General features: G+C 37.3%; 1 protein-coding gene across 5 annotated transcripts in view; it reads right to left on the bottom strand.

Annotated features, from left to right (window-relative positions):
• The window catches only part of KCNN2 (potassium calcium-activated channel subfamily N member 2), a 447,618-nt gene that overhangs the window by 100,207 nt on the left and 334,593 nt on the right, over nt 1–12,818 (bottom strand). The window contains exon 1 of one of the 5 annotated variants that reach the window (XM_017895041.1): nt 9,618–9,690. The exons of the other annotated variants lie outside the window; for them this stretch is intronic. Coding sequence (XP_017750530.1) covers nt 9,618–9,620 — 3 coding nt within the window. The 5' untranslated portion in view covers nt 9,621–9,690. Of the gene's footprint in view, nt 1–9,617; nt 9,691–12,818 lie in introns of those variants that run through there. 5 annotated transcript variants of the gene reach the window in all.

The following is a 12,818-nucleotide window of genomic DNA, read 5'->3' as shown; positions in this document are numbered from 1 at the left end:
CTCTCTGACTCTTCTCTCACTCTCTACTTCCCTGGGTGGTCTGATCCTTCACTCTCCATTACCAGATTCCTCCTATTGAAGAACATCTTCCATTTTCTAATAACCTTTTTAAAATGTAATTCAAGATTAACACCATTCAAAGGCCCACCATGGCCTGATGGGTAAAATCTAATCTATACCCATAGCATACAAGCCATTCTGCAATCTGGTTTTGCCTATCTCTCCAACTTCATTGCCTACTATTCTACTCACATCTCCCTATGGTTGGAGATTCCAGATCACACCACCTAATCACGCTTCTGGGTCTTTGTACATTCTGTCCCATGGCCTGGAAAGCCTCCATCTAGCAAATTTGTATTCCTTCAAGATCAAACTCCACATCACCTCCTCTAGCATGCAGTATATGCCCTACAAAAATCTGGAAACTCCCTCCTTTGTTCCACCATGATCCTCATATGTGTCTCTTATTGATGCTGTCACATAAAGGACAATACAAAACTTCTTCATAAGATTGTCTCCCCTGCGCGTTAGTGAGACTCCATGTCTACCTAGTGGAGGATAAGAAATGCTGGATAAATAAATTTCCTTGTTATTTCTTAGTTAACAGTGACTATCCTAATCACTGGATAGGTCCTAATATCAATTAAATGTGCTTGTGGAAGCTGAGAATACCAAAGCATAATGCAAGTGAATGTACGACACATTCACCTAAAAAATAAGTCATGGCAGCAGCATAATTTTGCAGTTCCATAGAGTCCAGATAACTTTCCTCTTTGGTAACTTCTGTAGAAAAATGTTCTATTACACAGTTGTTTTCTACTATCAACGGTCTTAACACCTGAAATGATTTTTTTTTAATTTTATCATAACATATATTTTAATGCTGAAATTGAGGAAAAATATTTACTTGTATTTTCTACATAATCCTGACCCTCAATGTTGCTTGTTTACTCATTTATTTATCCAGTATACTAAATACTATGTGGCAGGTATTGGTCTACATACCAGCCATACAGCAGCATGTACGACAAACAGAGAATCTGCCCAGTGAAACTAACTTTTGCTAGGAAAAGAAAAAAAGAACGAAAGACAAACAACACAGTCAAGAAAGCAGACTTAAAGAGATCGAACAAAGTAATTATGCTGTTGGACACTGTTATGAAGGAATGAAACAAGAGATGAAACAGAGAATAATGTATTAGAGATGACAGTAGATGTGGTCGGTCATCAGGGAAAACCTCTGGATAAGTACCATTTGATGTAAGATCTGGACTAAGAGAAAAGCCAGTCGTGTAAACAACCAGGGGAATAATATTCTAGGCACAGGAAACAGCACATGTAAACACGCTGGGCTTTATAAAAGCCCTAGCATGCATGAAGAAATGAAGGAACATCAGAGTGGCTGAAACTTAATGATCAAGGGGCAGCATGAAAGGAGATCAGTTTGCAAATAAGTTTGAAGAGACCAACTGGGACCATATAAGCAGGCCTTTGTTGACCATGGTATCCAGACAGGATTTCAATCTAAGCCCAGTGGGAACCCACTGAAGGGTATTAGGCAGAGGAATGATGTCATCTGATTTATAGCCTGAAGAGCTCATCCATACTGCTCTGGGGAAAATAGGGTGAAGAGGGGCAAGTGTGGAAGGAAGGATAAAAGTTAGGAAGCTCTACTGCATTTGATTGGTTGTGGTACCTTATCACCTAAAATGGGGGACTGTCATGGAAATGCAGACAATGAGTGCATTGAACATAAAGTTTGGAGATCTTACAACATCCCAAATTCTCTGGGTCACAGCTAAAGCAGTGTTAAGAGAAAAGTTTATAGCACTAAATGCCCATGTGAAAAAGTTAGAAAAATCTCAAATTTAAAACATCACACCTACGGAAACTAGAGAAACAAGAGGAAACCAACCCAAAAGCCAATAGAAGACAAGAAATAACCAAAATCAGCTGAACTGAAGGAAACGGAGAAGCAAAAAACCATATAAAAGATCAACAAGTCAAGGAGTTGGCTATTTTCAAGAATAAATAAGATAGAACACTAGCTAGGCTAATAAAGAAAATAGAGAAGATCCAAATAAACACAATCAGAAATGACAAAGGGGATATGACCACCAACCACACAGAAATAAATAAAAAAATACAAACCCTCAAGGGCTACTATGTACATCTCTACGCACAAAAGCTACAAAACTCAGAGGAAATAGAAAAATTCCTGGAAACATACAATCTCCCAAGATTGAACCAGGAAGAAATGAAATGCCTGAACAGACCAATAACAAGTTCCAAAATGAAATCAGTAGTAAAAAGCCTATCAACCAGAAAAAGCACAGGACCAGAGGAATTCACAGCCAAATTCTATCAGATGTATTAATGTAAGTAAGAGCTAATACCATTCCTACTGAAACTATTTCAAAAAATTGAGACAGAGGGACTTCTCCCTGTCTCATTCTAGGAGGCTAGCATCAACCTGATACCAAAACCCAGCAGAGACACAACAAAAAAATAAAACTTCAGGTAAATATCCTTGGTGAACGTTGATGCAAAAATTCTCAACAAAATACTAGCAACCAGAATCCAGCAGCACATCAAAAAGCTAATCCAACACAATCAAATATGCTTTCTCTCTTGGATGCAAGGTTGGTTCAACATATGTAAATCATTCAACATGATTTATCACATAAACAGAGGTAAAAACAAAAATCACATGATCATCTCAATATATGCAGAAAAGGTCTATGGCCATACCACCCTGAACACACACAATCTCGTCAATACATGCAGAAAAGGCTTTTGGTAAAACTCAACAGGCCATCATGTTAAAAACCCTGAACAAACTAGACATTGAAGGAACATACTTTAAAATAATAACAGCAATCTATGACAAACCCCTAGGCAACATCATGCTGAATAGGCTAAAGCTGGAAGCATTCCCCTAGAAAACTGGCACAAAACAAAGATGTCCTCTCTTACCACTCTTATTCAACATAGTACAGGAAGTCTTAGCCAGAGCATTCATATAAGAGAAAGAAATAAAAGGAATCCCAACAGGAAGAGAGGAAGTCAAACTATCCCTGTTTGCAGGTGATATGATTTTATACTTAGAAAACTCCATAGTCTCTGAACAAAAGTTCAATGATTTAATAAACAACTTTAGCAAAGTTTCAGGAAACAAAATTACTCTATAAAAATCAGTAGCATTCCTATACACCAACAGCATTCAAGGTGAGAGGCAAATCAAGAACACAATCCCATTCATAATAACCACAAAAAGAATAAAATAGCTAGGAATACAACCAAGCAAGAAGGTGAAAGAACTCTGTGATGAAAATTACAAAACACTGCCCAAAGAAATCAGAGATTACATAAACAAATGGAAAAGCATTCCATGTTCATGGATAGGAAGAATCAGTATCGTTAAAACGGCCATATTGCCCAAAGCAATTTACAGAATCAGTGCTATTCATATCAAACTGTCAATGACATTCTTCACAGAAATAGAAAAAACTATTTTAAAATTCCACATAGAACCAAAAAAAAAAAAAAAAAAAAAAAAAAGCTGAATACACATGCAATCCTAAGCAAAAAAAAAGAAAAAAAAAAAACAAAAAAAAAAAAAACAAAAAAACAACAACAACAACAACAACCACCACCAATACTGGAGGCATCATCACATTACCCAACTTCAAACTACACTACAAGGCTACAGAAACCACACAGCATGGCACTGGTACAAAAACAGATATAAAGTCCAATGGAGCAGAAATATAGAGTTGTACACAGTGCAGACATAACGCCATGCATCTACAATCTTCAACAAAATTGACAAAACCAGCAATGAAGAAAGAATGCCCTATTTGATACATGGTACTGGGAAAACTGGCTAGCCACATGCAGAAGACTGAAACTGGATCCCTCCTTTATACAATATACAAAAATCAACTCTAGATGTGTTATAGACTTAAATGTAAAACCCCAAACAATAAAAACCCTGAACTATAACCTAAGAAATATAATTCTGGACATAGGACCTGGAAAATATTTCATGATGAAGACACCAAAAGGAATTGCAACAAAAACAAAAATTGATAAATGGGACCTAATTAAACTAAAGAGTTTCTGCGCAGCAAAGGAAACTACGAACACAGTAAACAGACAACCTATAAAAAGGAAGAAAATATATGCAAACTATGCCTCTGACAAAGGTCTAATATCCAGCATCTACAACAAACTTAAACAAATTTACAAGAAACAAACAACTCCATTAAAAAGTAGGCAAAGACATGAACAGACTCTATTCAAAAATAAGACATACATGCAGCCAACAAGCATATGAAAAAAATGCTCATCATCACTAATCATCAGAGAAAGGCAAATCAAAACCACAATGAGATACTCTTTCACACCAGTTAGAATGGCCATTATTACAAAGTCAAAAAATAACAGATGTGGCCAGGCATGGTGGCTCGCGCCTGTAATCCCAGCACTTTGGGTGGCCGAGGTGGGGAGATCACCTGAGGTCATGAGTTCGAGACCAGCCTGGCCAACATGGTGAAACCCCATTTCTACTAAAAATATAAAAATTAGCCAGGTGTTGTGGTGTGTGCCTGTAATCCCAGCTACTCAGGAGGCTGAGTCAGAAGAATCACTTGAACCCAGGAAGCGGAGGTTGTAGTGAGCCAAGATCGTACCACTGCGCTCCAGCCTGGGCACAAGAGCAAAACTCTGTTTCAAAAAAATAAAAAACTAACAGATGCTGGTGAAGTTGCAGAGAAAAGGGAATATTTACACACTTCTGGTAGGAATGTAAATGAATTCAGCCACTGTGGAAAGCAATTTGATGGATTTCTCAAAGAACTTAAAACAGAATTACCAGTAGACCCAGCAATCCCATTATTGAGTACATACCCAAAGGATTATAAATCATTCCACCATAAAGACACACGCATGCATATATTCACTGCAGCAGTATTCACAATAGCAAAGACATGAAATCAACCTAAATGCCCTTCATTGGTAGAGTGGATAAAGAACATATGGTATATATACACTATGGAATACTGCACAGCCATAAAAGAATAAGATCATATCATTTGCAGCAGCGTAGATGGGACTGGAGGCCATTATCTTAAATGAACCAATGCAGGAATAGAAAATCAAATACCACATATTCTCACTTCTAAGTGGGAGCTAAACAGTGAGTACGCTTGGACACAAAGAAGGAAATGATAGACATCAGGGCCTACCTGAGGGTAGAGGGTGGGAGGAAGGTGAGGATCAAAAGACTACCTAGGCCGGGCGCGGTGGCTCACACCTGAAATCCCAGGACTTTGGGAGGCCAAGGTGGGTGGATCATGAGGACAGGAGTTCGAGACCAGCCTGGCCAACATGATGAAACCCCGTCTCTACTAAAAATACAAAAATTAGCTGGGTGTGGTGATGCATGCCTGTAGTCCCAGCTACTCTGGAGGCTGAGGCAGGAGAATTGCCTGAACCTGGGAGACAAAGGTTGCAGTGAGTCGAGATTGCGCCAATGCACTCCAGCCTGGGCGACAGAGCAAGACTCCATCTCAAAAAAAAAAAGAAAAAAAAGAAAAGACTACCTATTGGATACTATGTTTATATGCTTATTACCCACATGATATAACCCAAACCCCCGAGACACAATTTATCTATGTAACAAAGATGCACATATACCCTTGAACCTAAAATAAAAGTTTTTAAAAATCCATTTAATAGAGGCACACATAGAGTTTTCAATTCTTCCACAAAGAAAACTGCTGTATGGCATAGAAAAACACCTAAGTAATGTTCTCAGTTTCTCCCTCTTAATTAGTTTTCCTAGTCTCCCTTAAGAAAACAAAAGCCCTTTCTCCTGATTCACCAAATAATAAAATACTGACTACCATCTAAACAACAACAACAACAAAAGTAGAAATCTTGTCAGAACTTGCTGATGGACTGAATGTGGGAGCAATAAAAGAGAAGATGCAAACATGGCTACTGTGTTTCTATCCTGAGAAACACAGCGGATGGTAGTGCCATTTCCTGGGTACAATGGGCCCAGGGCTGGAGAGAGGCCAGGAATGTAATAAATAAAAGGTTTCATTTTGGCCACTTACATCTGAGTATATATGCCAAGTGCAGGTCACTCAGAAGAGAAGTCTGGACTATTGAAGTAAATTTCAGAAAATTGTTATTTGGGTAATTTTATGAGATCAAAAGAAAAATCAGACAAAGTGAAAAGAACAAAACTATACTCAAGGCCAAGTCCTGAGGAAGCCCAAATGCGGAGGATATTTGGAAGGTCAGGACATAACAGGATCTGAAAAGCAGCAGGCAGTGGGGAAGAACTGTCCTAGGAGACCAGGGTACATGCTGTCAATTAAAACTGTACAGTGGTATTTACCAGATTGAGAGATATGTTAATGCACTCAATTCTATAAAGAAAATGAAAACATTCTCAACATCATAGGTGTTCAACACTCATACAATGTCAAGTACGAAAATCTAACTGTAGAAATATTCTCATTACATTCCATATAATCTTTAGAATATATATGATCTAAGTTCATTTCTAGGGGAGTTAAAGTAATGAGAAGAACTAATATTATTTAGTTCTTCTATAGTCATTTTCAATTCTGAGGCTGTTTAGAGAAGAAAGATTTTAGGTCAAAAGAACAGTTTAATCTACCTTAATTCTAGGGGATGGTTAACAGTCTTGGCCAGAGGTCTAAAGTAACTTGAAGGCATAATGCTGAATATGCCCTCAGAATATGTCCCACCACGAGCATGAACTTTCCAGTGCAACTGTTTTGTATTTGCTCAGATAACCAAATACAATATACTTCAAGCTCATCATCACAGATTAGTGAGCACTGACCAGCCATCAATGAAGAGGGGCTGGAGTTTAGCAGGAGGGGCCTGTCCACAAAGAGGTAACCTGCGTGCACCAGAAGGAGCTCGGCTGCAGAACCCATCTCCTATCTACCTTCTGCATGTGCTTTTCCTCTGCAATGTAACTGCAAGCTCTTGCAGTCTGGGACAATTCATTAAACATCTTGGGTTTACTTTCTAGAAAATAATCCAGGGCATTGCTCAGCATAAAACTGGGGCTTAACAATTACACACTGATAAAACTAATTTTAGTCATGTATTTGTTAGGAAAGTAAGTAGAATAGCCAGGAAAATTCTGAAAAGGAAAAGTAACAAGGGAGAAGCAGCCACATAAATTTTAAAACAAATTAATAATTAAAACCAGGTGGTACTGGCACTTAATATAACTGAAAGCCCGATGGAACAGAACAGAAAGTCTAAAATAGACCCAATATACTGGGAATTTCATAATAATACAAAGGTAGACTCTCAATCAGTGGGGAAAATATAGCTTATGGAAAAATGATTCAGAGACAACTAAGTAACCACCTAGAGAAAGGCAGAGTTAAACCCATGCCTCATACCCATACCCCCCAAAAATTCTAAGTGTTTGAAAGATCCAGATATGAAAATGAAAATACTAACATATTAAAAGAAATCAGGTAAGAATTATGCTGTAACCTTGGAGAAAGGAAGGTCTTTTTATACAAACTTCAGAGACTTAGGATAAAATACTGCATTTTGTCTTTTAATGTATTTAATGCATTTGACCGCATTAAACTTTTGTTTTCTGCAACTAACTAAAGCTACAATAAAGAGAGTAAAAAGACGAACACCAAACCATGGGGAAAACGTTCACAACACCTATCACAAAGGAGTAATCTCTCTAATACGCAGAAGTTCCTAAACATTAAGGAAGAGACAAGCAGCACAGTAGAAAAATGAATGCAGGATACAAGCCTCAGGTCATGGAAAATGAGATAAAAAGGGCTCTTAAACTTCCAGAAACAGATGCCCAACCTCAATCATAAGAAGAAAATGAGATACCATTTTTTGACCTGTCAGACTGAATAGGCAGAAAAAGTTTTATAACATGTTATACCATTGAATGTATGAGGAAACAGTACTCGCATATCTCTCAGGCAGAAGCGTAAACTGGTACAATCTGAGGAGAGCAATTTATCAGGCTATAAGCATACATTCTCTTTGATCATGTAATTCAATTTCCTTAGAATAAAATCTGTCATATCAACATATTTGCAAGAGTGAAAAATAGTGAATGTACATGATTATTTGTTGCAGCATTGCTTGTATATTAGCAAAAAACTGGAAATAATATGAATAATCTAGCAGGGAAATGGGTTAAATGAATCATGAATGGCCACAAAATGCACAGTATGCCATTAAACAAAAGACGGAGAAAGGTGTTATATGCTATTAAAAAGAGGTATCAGGGAAGTACTGAGTTTTTTTTTAAGCAAAGTATATGCTATTATTTGTGTAGATCTGTTAAAGGGGAGATGGTATATTTGTATTTGTATGTGCAAAAACTATCTCTGAAAGAATACTCCAGAAACTAATGATAAAAGTCACTTAGGGGAGGTGAACTGAGTGGCTGGGCACTAGAAATGGATGGGAGACTTTTAATTATGTAATATTTAATGCTTTTTTTTTTCTTTTTTTACTTTGCAGATGTGAGTAAATGAATGTAAGTTAGTTAATAATAAAAGCAGTTTTTATGGTTAAAAAACAGAGGAGGGAAGAATGAGAATAAACGAGGTTGTCAGACATCCAAATAAATTCTAACAGTATACATGTACACAACTTCAAAACTAGAAAGTAATCACTGACTTTCTAAACGACAGTGTACACAGCCAAACACACTGAATCAAACTTACATCTAAAACATTCTGCTTACGAAGACAAAACCTTGAGCCATGATGTTACGTAACTGTTTTCAACAGCATGAACAAAAATAAATAAGATTTTTTGGTTAACCTTTAAGCCAAATATTCAATAAAACCAAGCTCTCTTTTTTTCATTCATTTACTGAATGCTTCTATTTGTAAGGTTCTGTGGATACAAGGATTAAAAAGCCTCTCAGTTTTTGATGCGGAAGAGCAATATATATGAAAGATTTATATTTAAATTTACATTCAAATATTTCCTTGTGGTAAGTACTACAACAGAGAAACAAAGAAAATGCTGAGGAAATACAGAGGAGGTCAGAGGAGGCTCCATCATGGAACAGTATATGGTGCTTTTCCCACCAGAATCTTCACATAACCCATGACAAGGAACTTTCAATATCATTTTAGGACATTTTGGGATCATGACCTCAAACAAAATGCACAGAAATGTATTCATTCAAAAAAGCAAAAAAGCCTCCTTCCTTAGAAACTAGCATTTGGATGTAACAAAGTGAAAACACACACACACACACACACACAAAAGAAAAAACACTACAGAAGAAAGCCAAATAATGAGGTTTTCTGTATTAATGTGTTGCTAGGATTCAGTCAACAAAGAAATGAGACTACAGTTGCCCATCACAGACCATGTCAAAAGACAAACAGAAAGGGAGAGATGACTTTTCAATGGTCTCACTGAGATTTTGTCCAAGATCCTCAGCCCAGAACTGCAGGAGGGAAAAAAACAGAAGAGCTATGTTCGGAAATCACCAATTCTGAGCAAAACTCAGAAGAAACGAGCAAAGCTGACGCTTGTCATTCCCTTACCATCCATCCTGGAACCTTCCTCTCTCTTGAAGCCTCATGCCCATTCCAGCAACCCTGTTCACTCTTGCCACCCCGAAACTTCTCTGCATCCAAGGAGGAGGAATGTGAAACTAATTAAGTATTCATCGCTGAATTGTCAACTCCTCTCTGGGAGAAAAGTATGAAGAAAAAACTTGTTGGAATGCAGAAAACTAAGGCTTAGATCCTAGATATGCTACTAACTTGTTATATGACCTTGGGAAGTCATTCAAACTTTGCTGACCTTATTTCTGCTATCTGTAAAAATGGAGATGTTATTTGCTGTTTCAGAAAGTCATTTTAATAATAAAATGAACATATATCATATGTTGTAGGCATATGAAGTGGCTAACCCACTAGTATTCCCATCCTTCTCTCTTGCCTATCTCCACTACAGAAATATCAGTTTCCCCTGACTCCTTTGCAGTTATGTGTAGCCATATGATGCAGTTCCGATCTGAAATCATAAGCAAAAGGTTGCTCGAGAACTTAGTAGAATATATTTGCTTTTCTGGATTAAAAAAAGACAGACATGGCTGACATAGACCTCTTCCTTCCCTTCCTCCAGCCTTAAATAGAGGTGATACTTGGATCTGCAGCAGCCACCCTGTGACCGTGAAAAATAGACCAAAAGAGTCACAGTAATTCCAGCCCTGATATCTTAAGCCACTGAACCAGCAGCCACCTACCCCATTTGTTAAAGTCACCATCAGGTGGATTTTCTGTTACTTGAGCAGCTGAAAGTATGCCTGCATTTAATTTAATAGTCATTAAAGTGCTATGTAAAGATTTATAAAAGAAAAACAACATTTATTAACTTAAAACACTTTATGGAGAGAGCAGCCAACAATGCAAAAGAAATGCATCTCAAATACTGAAATTTAAAGTACAATAACCATTGAGTGGTAGAGTTATTTCTGGGGTGGGTGGCTTTTGTTCATGCCTTTTAAATATCAACCAACTGCTGTGCATATCTGGTAGTGTGACTCACAGGAAACACACACACACACACACACATTTTGGAGCCAGAGAAGCTTGGATTTAATTTCTGGCTTGACCACTTACTAGCTGAGTGGTTTGGGACAATATATTTAATCTCTCTTAACTTCAGTTTCTTCCGCTACAAAAAAATAAAAAATAAAAATAATATCAACCTTACATGATTAGTATGTGTTAACACCAGCTCTGCTGTCCCTAGTAAAAGTGACCAAATGAATAACTATTAGCATTCCATGGACCTTCAAAGAGGGACAAGTAGATGAATTAAACAACTTGTGATATAAAGACAGGAAAATTAGCCATGGAAGAGGAAGAAGGGAAATTGGCAAGGAAAGACAGATCTAGAGCAACATCAGTATTGGGAAAAGCTCTAGAAACTCCAGCTGCACCTATTTTTGAAAGAAGTATTCTTGTCATTTGCTAAAATAATGAGTTTCTGAAATTGTCTTCTCCTGACTTAGGCAAGAGCTTTATCTACAGGTCAAAAATCCTAGAATCATCCACCAGGATGCAGTGATAGTTAAGGTTATGTATAATAAATCCATATTCTGCTGCCCTTAAGACTTAATCAGAAACTTACTCCCCTTTCACATGTTTCTTACCACCAGGCCCACACCTTCTGTGGTCCCACAAAAGGCACAGCATGCATGTTGACATATTATCATGCAATTATGTTCACATTCACATTACTTTGGAATTTATGCAAGTTGCCTCTAAAAATTACTTTTGAACTTGTCTGTTAAGATAATCATTTTCCCCTTTTTGGTTCTCTCAACAAAACTGACATCACAGAGAGCACTGTGGTGTATGGATTATGTGTCTGCACTCTAATTGAGTCAAGCAGATCTAGAGTTGATTTTGACATGCCACAAGTGATGAGCTCTGTAACTGCAGAAAGTTACTCAAACTTTCTGAGCTCCAGTTTCATCATCTATTAAGGATGCCTCACCATAGGACTACTAGGATAGTGCTCAACAAATGTTATTTTCTTTCGTAATAGTTCACTTCAGCACTGTGTCAAAATCTGGCCTCCAATCAATGTAACCTTAACTATCTACAGGTAGACTAAGGAGGGACGAACACAAAGAAAAACATCACTGATTGTAGCTACTGGAAAGGATGAAAATCAAGGTTAGATGAAATGAGAAATTCAAAGCTCCTCCAAGGTCAGTTTTTACTTATTTTAATGGTTCATAAATTTTGGTATGTATCATCAAATCATTTCTGCAAGAAGATGGGGAACCAGTCATAAATAAAATAAGCCTGGCAAGGCCTCAAACCATGAAATAATTAAATATAAGCCAATGTGTTTGATTCTAAAAGTTTAATCTGAAATGATAAAAACTCTACATTTTCATTTGAAGCATTACAGTAATATTGCTACATTGCTAAAATGTATTAGCATCACCTTAGTTATTTTAAGCACCTAAAAAGCTGGCTAAAAGCTAGGTCACCATTATTATCTCATTTGCCCTTAGAAAGAGTCCAGTTAAAGCCCAGGCAATTGAAAGAATTTGGTCATGGTCACAGTGTGAGTTATTGAAAAATCTGAAGTTAAAGTTCAGGTCTTCCAGCATTCACATCATTTGATGGGGGCATCAGGCTGTACTGAAAAGTTGGAAGCAAATCAATGTTTATAAAGCAAAAAAAATGCTTACCCACTAATTTACATTATGATTTCTCCAATGTCACATCTTCATCGCTGGTCTTAGATGACCTCCTGCTTTCCGGCAAAAGCAAATATTTAAATAAACTTGCACATTACATTCAATGCCCCATGGTAACAGAAAGTGACTACGTCCTAGTTTAGTCTTTTTCCAAGTTAGATATTTTTCATTCTGAAAACTTCTTTAACTTCAGTTGTATAGAAACTCAGAGTCCACATGGTATTTGGGATGAAACTTGAAGGGTGTTTTAAAGTATGCTTAACTCACACACGTTAACAGGACCAGGTACTGTTCTAGCCTGTTGTGTGTATTAACTCATATAAAACACGAAGCAATTCCAGAAGGTGTATACTATAATTATCTCCACCTTGGAGAAGAGAAAACTGAGGCTCAGAGGTTAAGGAACTTGCCAGGGTTACATGGTACAGGGCTAGCATATGAACCCAAGCAATCTGGCTTCAGAGCCTGTGTCCATAGCAAGCATACTGCGACTTGTCACATACTTAGCCAGTATAAA

Source organism: Rhinopithecus bieti, unplaced genomic scaffold, assembly GCF_001698545.2.
Source record: "Rhinopithecus bieti isolate Rb0 unplaced genomic scaffold, ASM169854v2 scaffold_25764, whole genome shotgun sequence".
Classification (NCBI taxonomy): domain Eukaryota; kingdom Metazoa; phylum Chordata; class Mammalia; order Primates; family Cercopithecidae; genus Rhinopithecus; species Rhinopithecus bieti.
The sequence above is the reverse complement of the archived record's forward strand: the minus strand, read 5'-3'. Positions and strand labels throughout refer to the sequence as shown.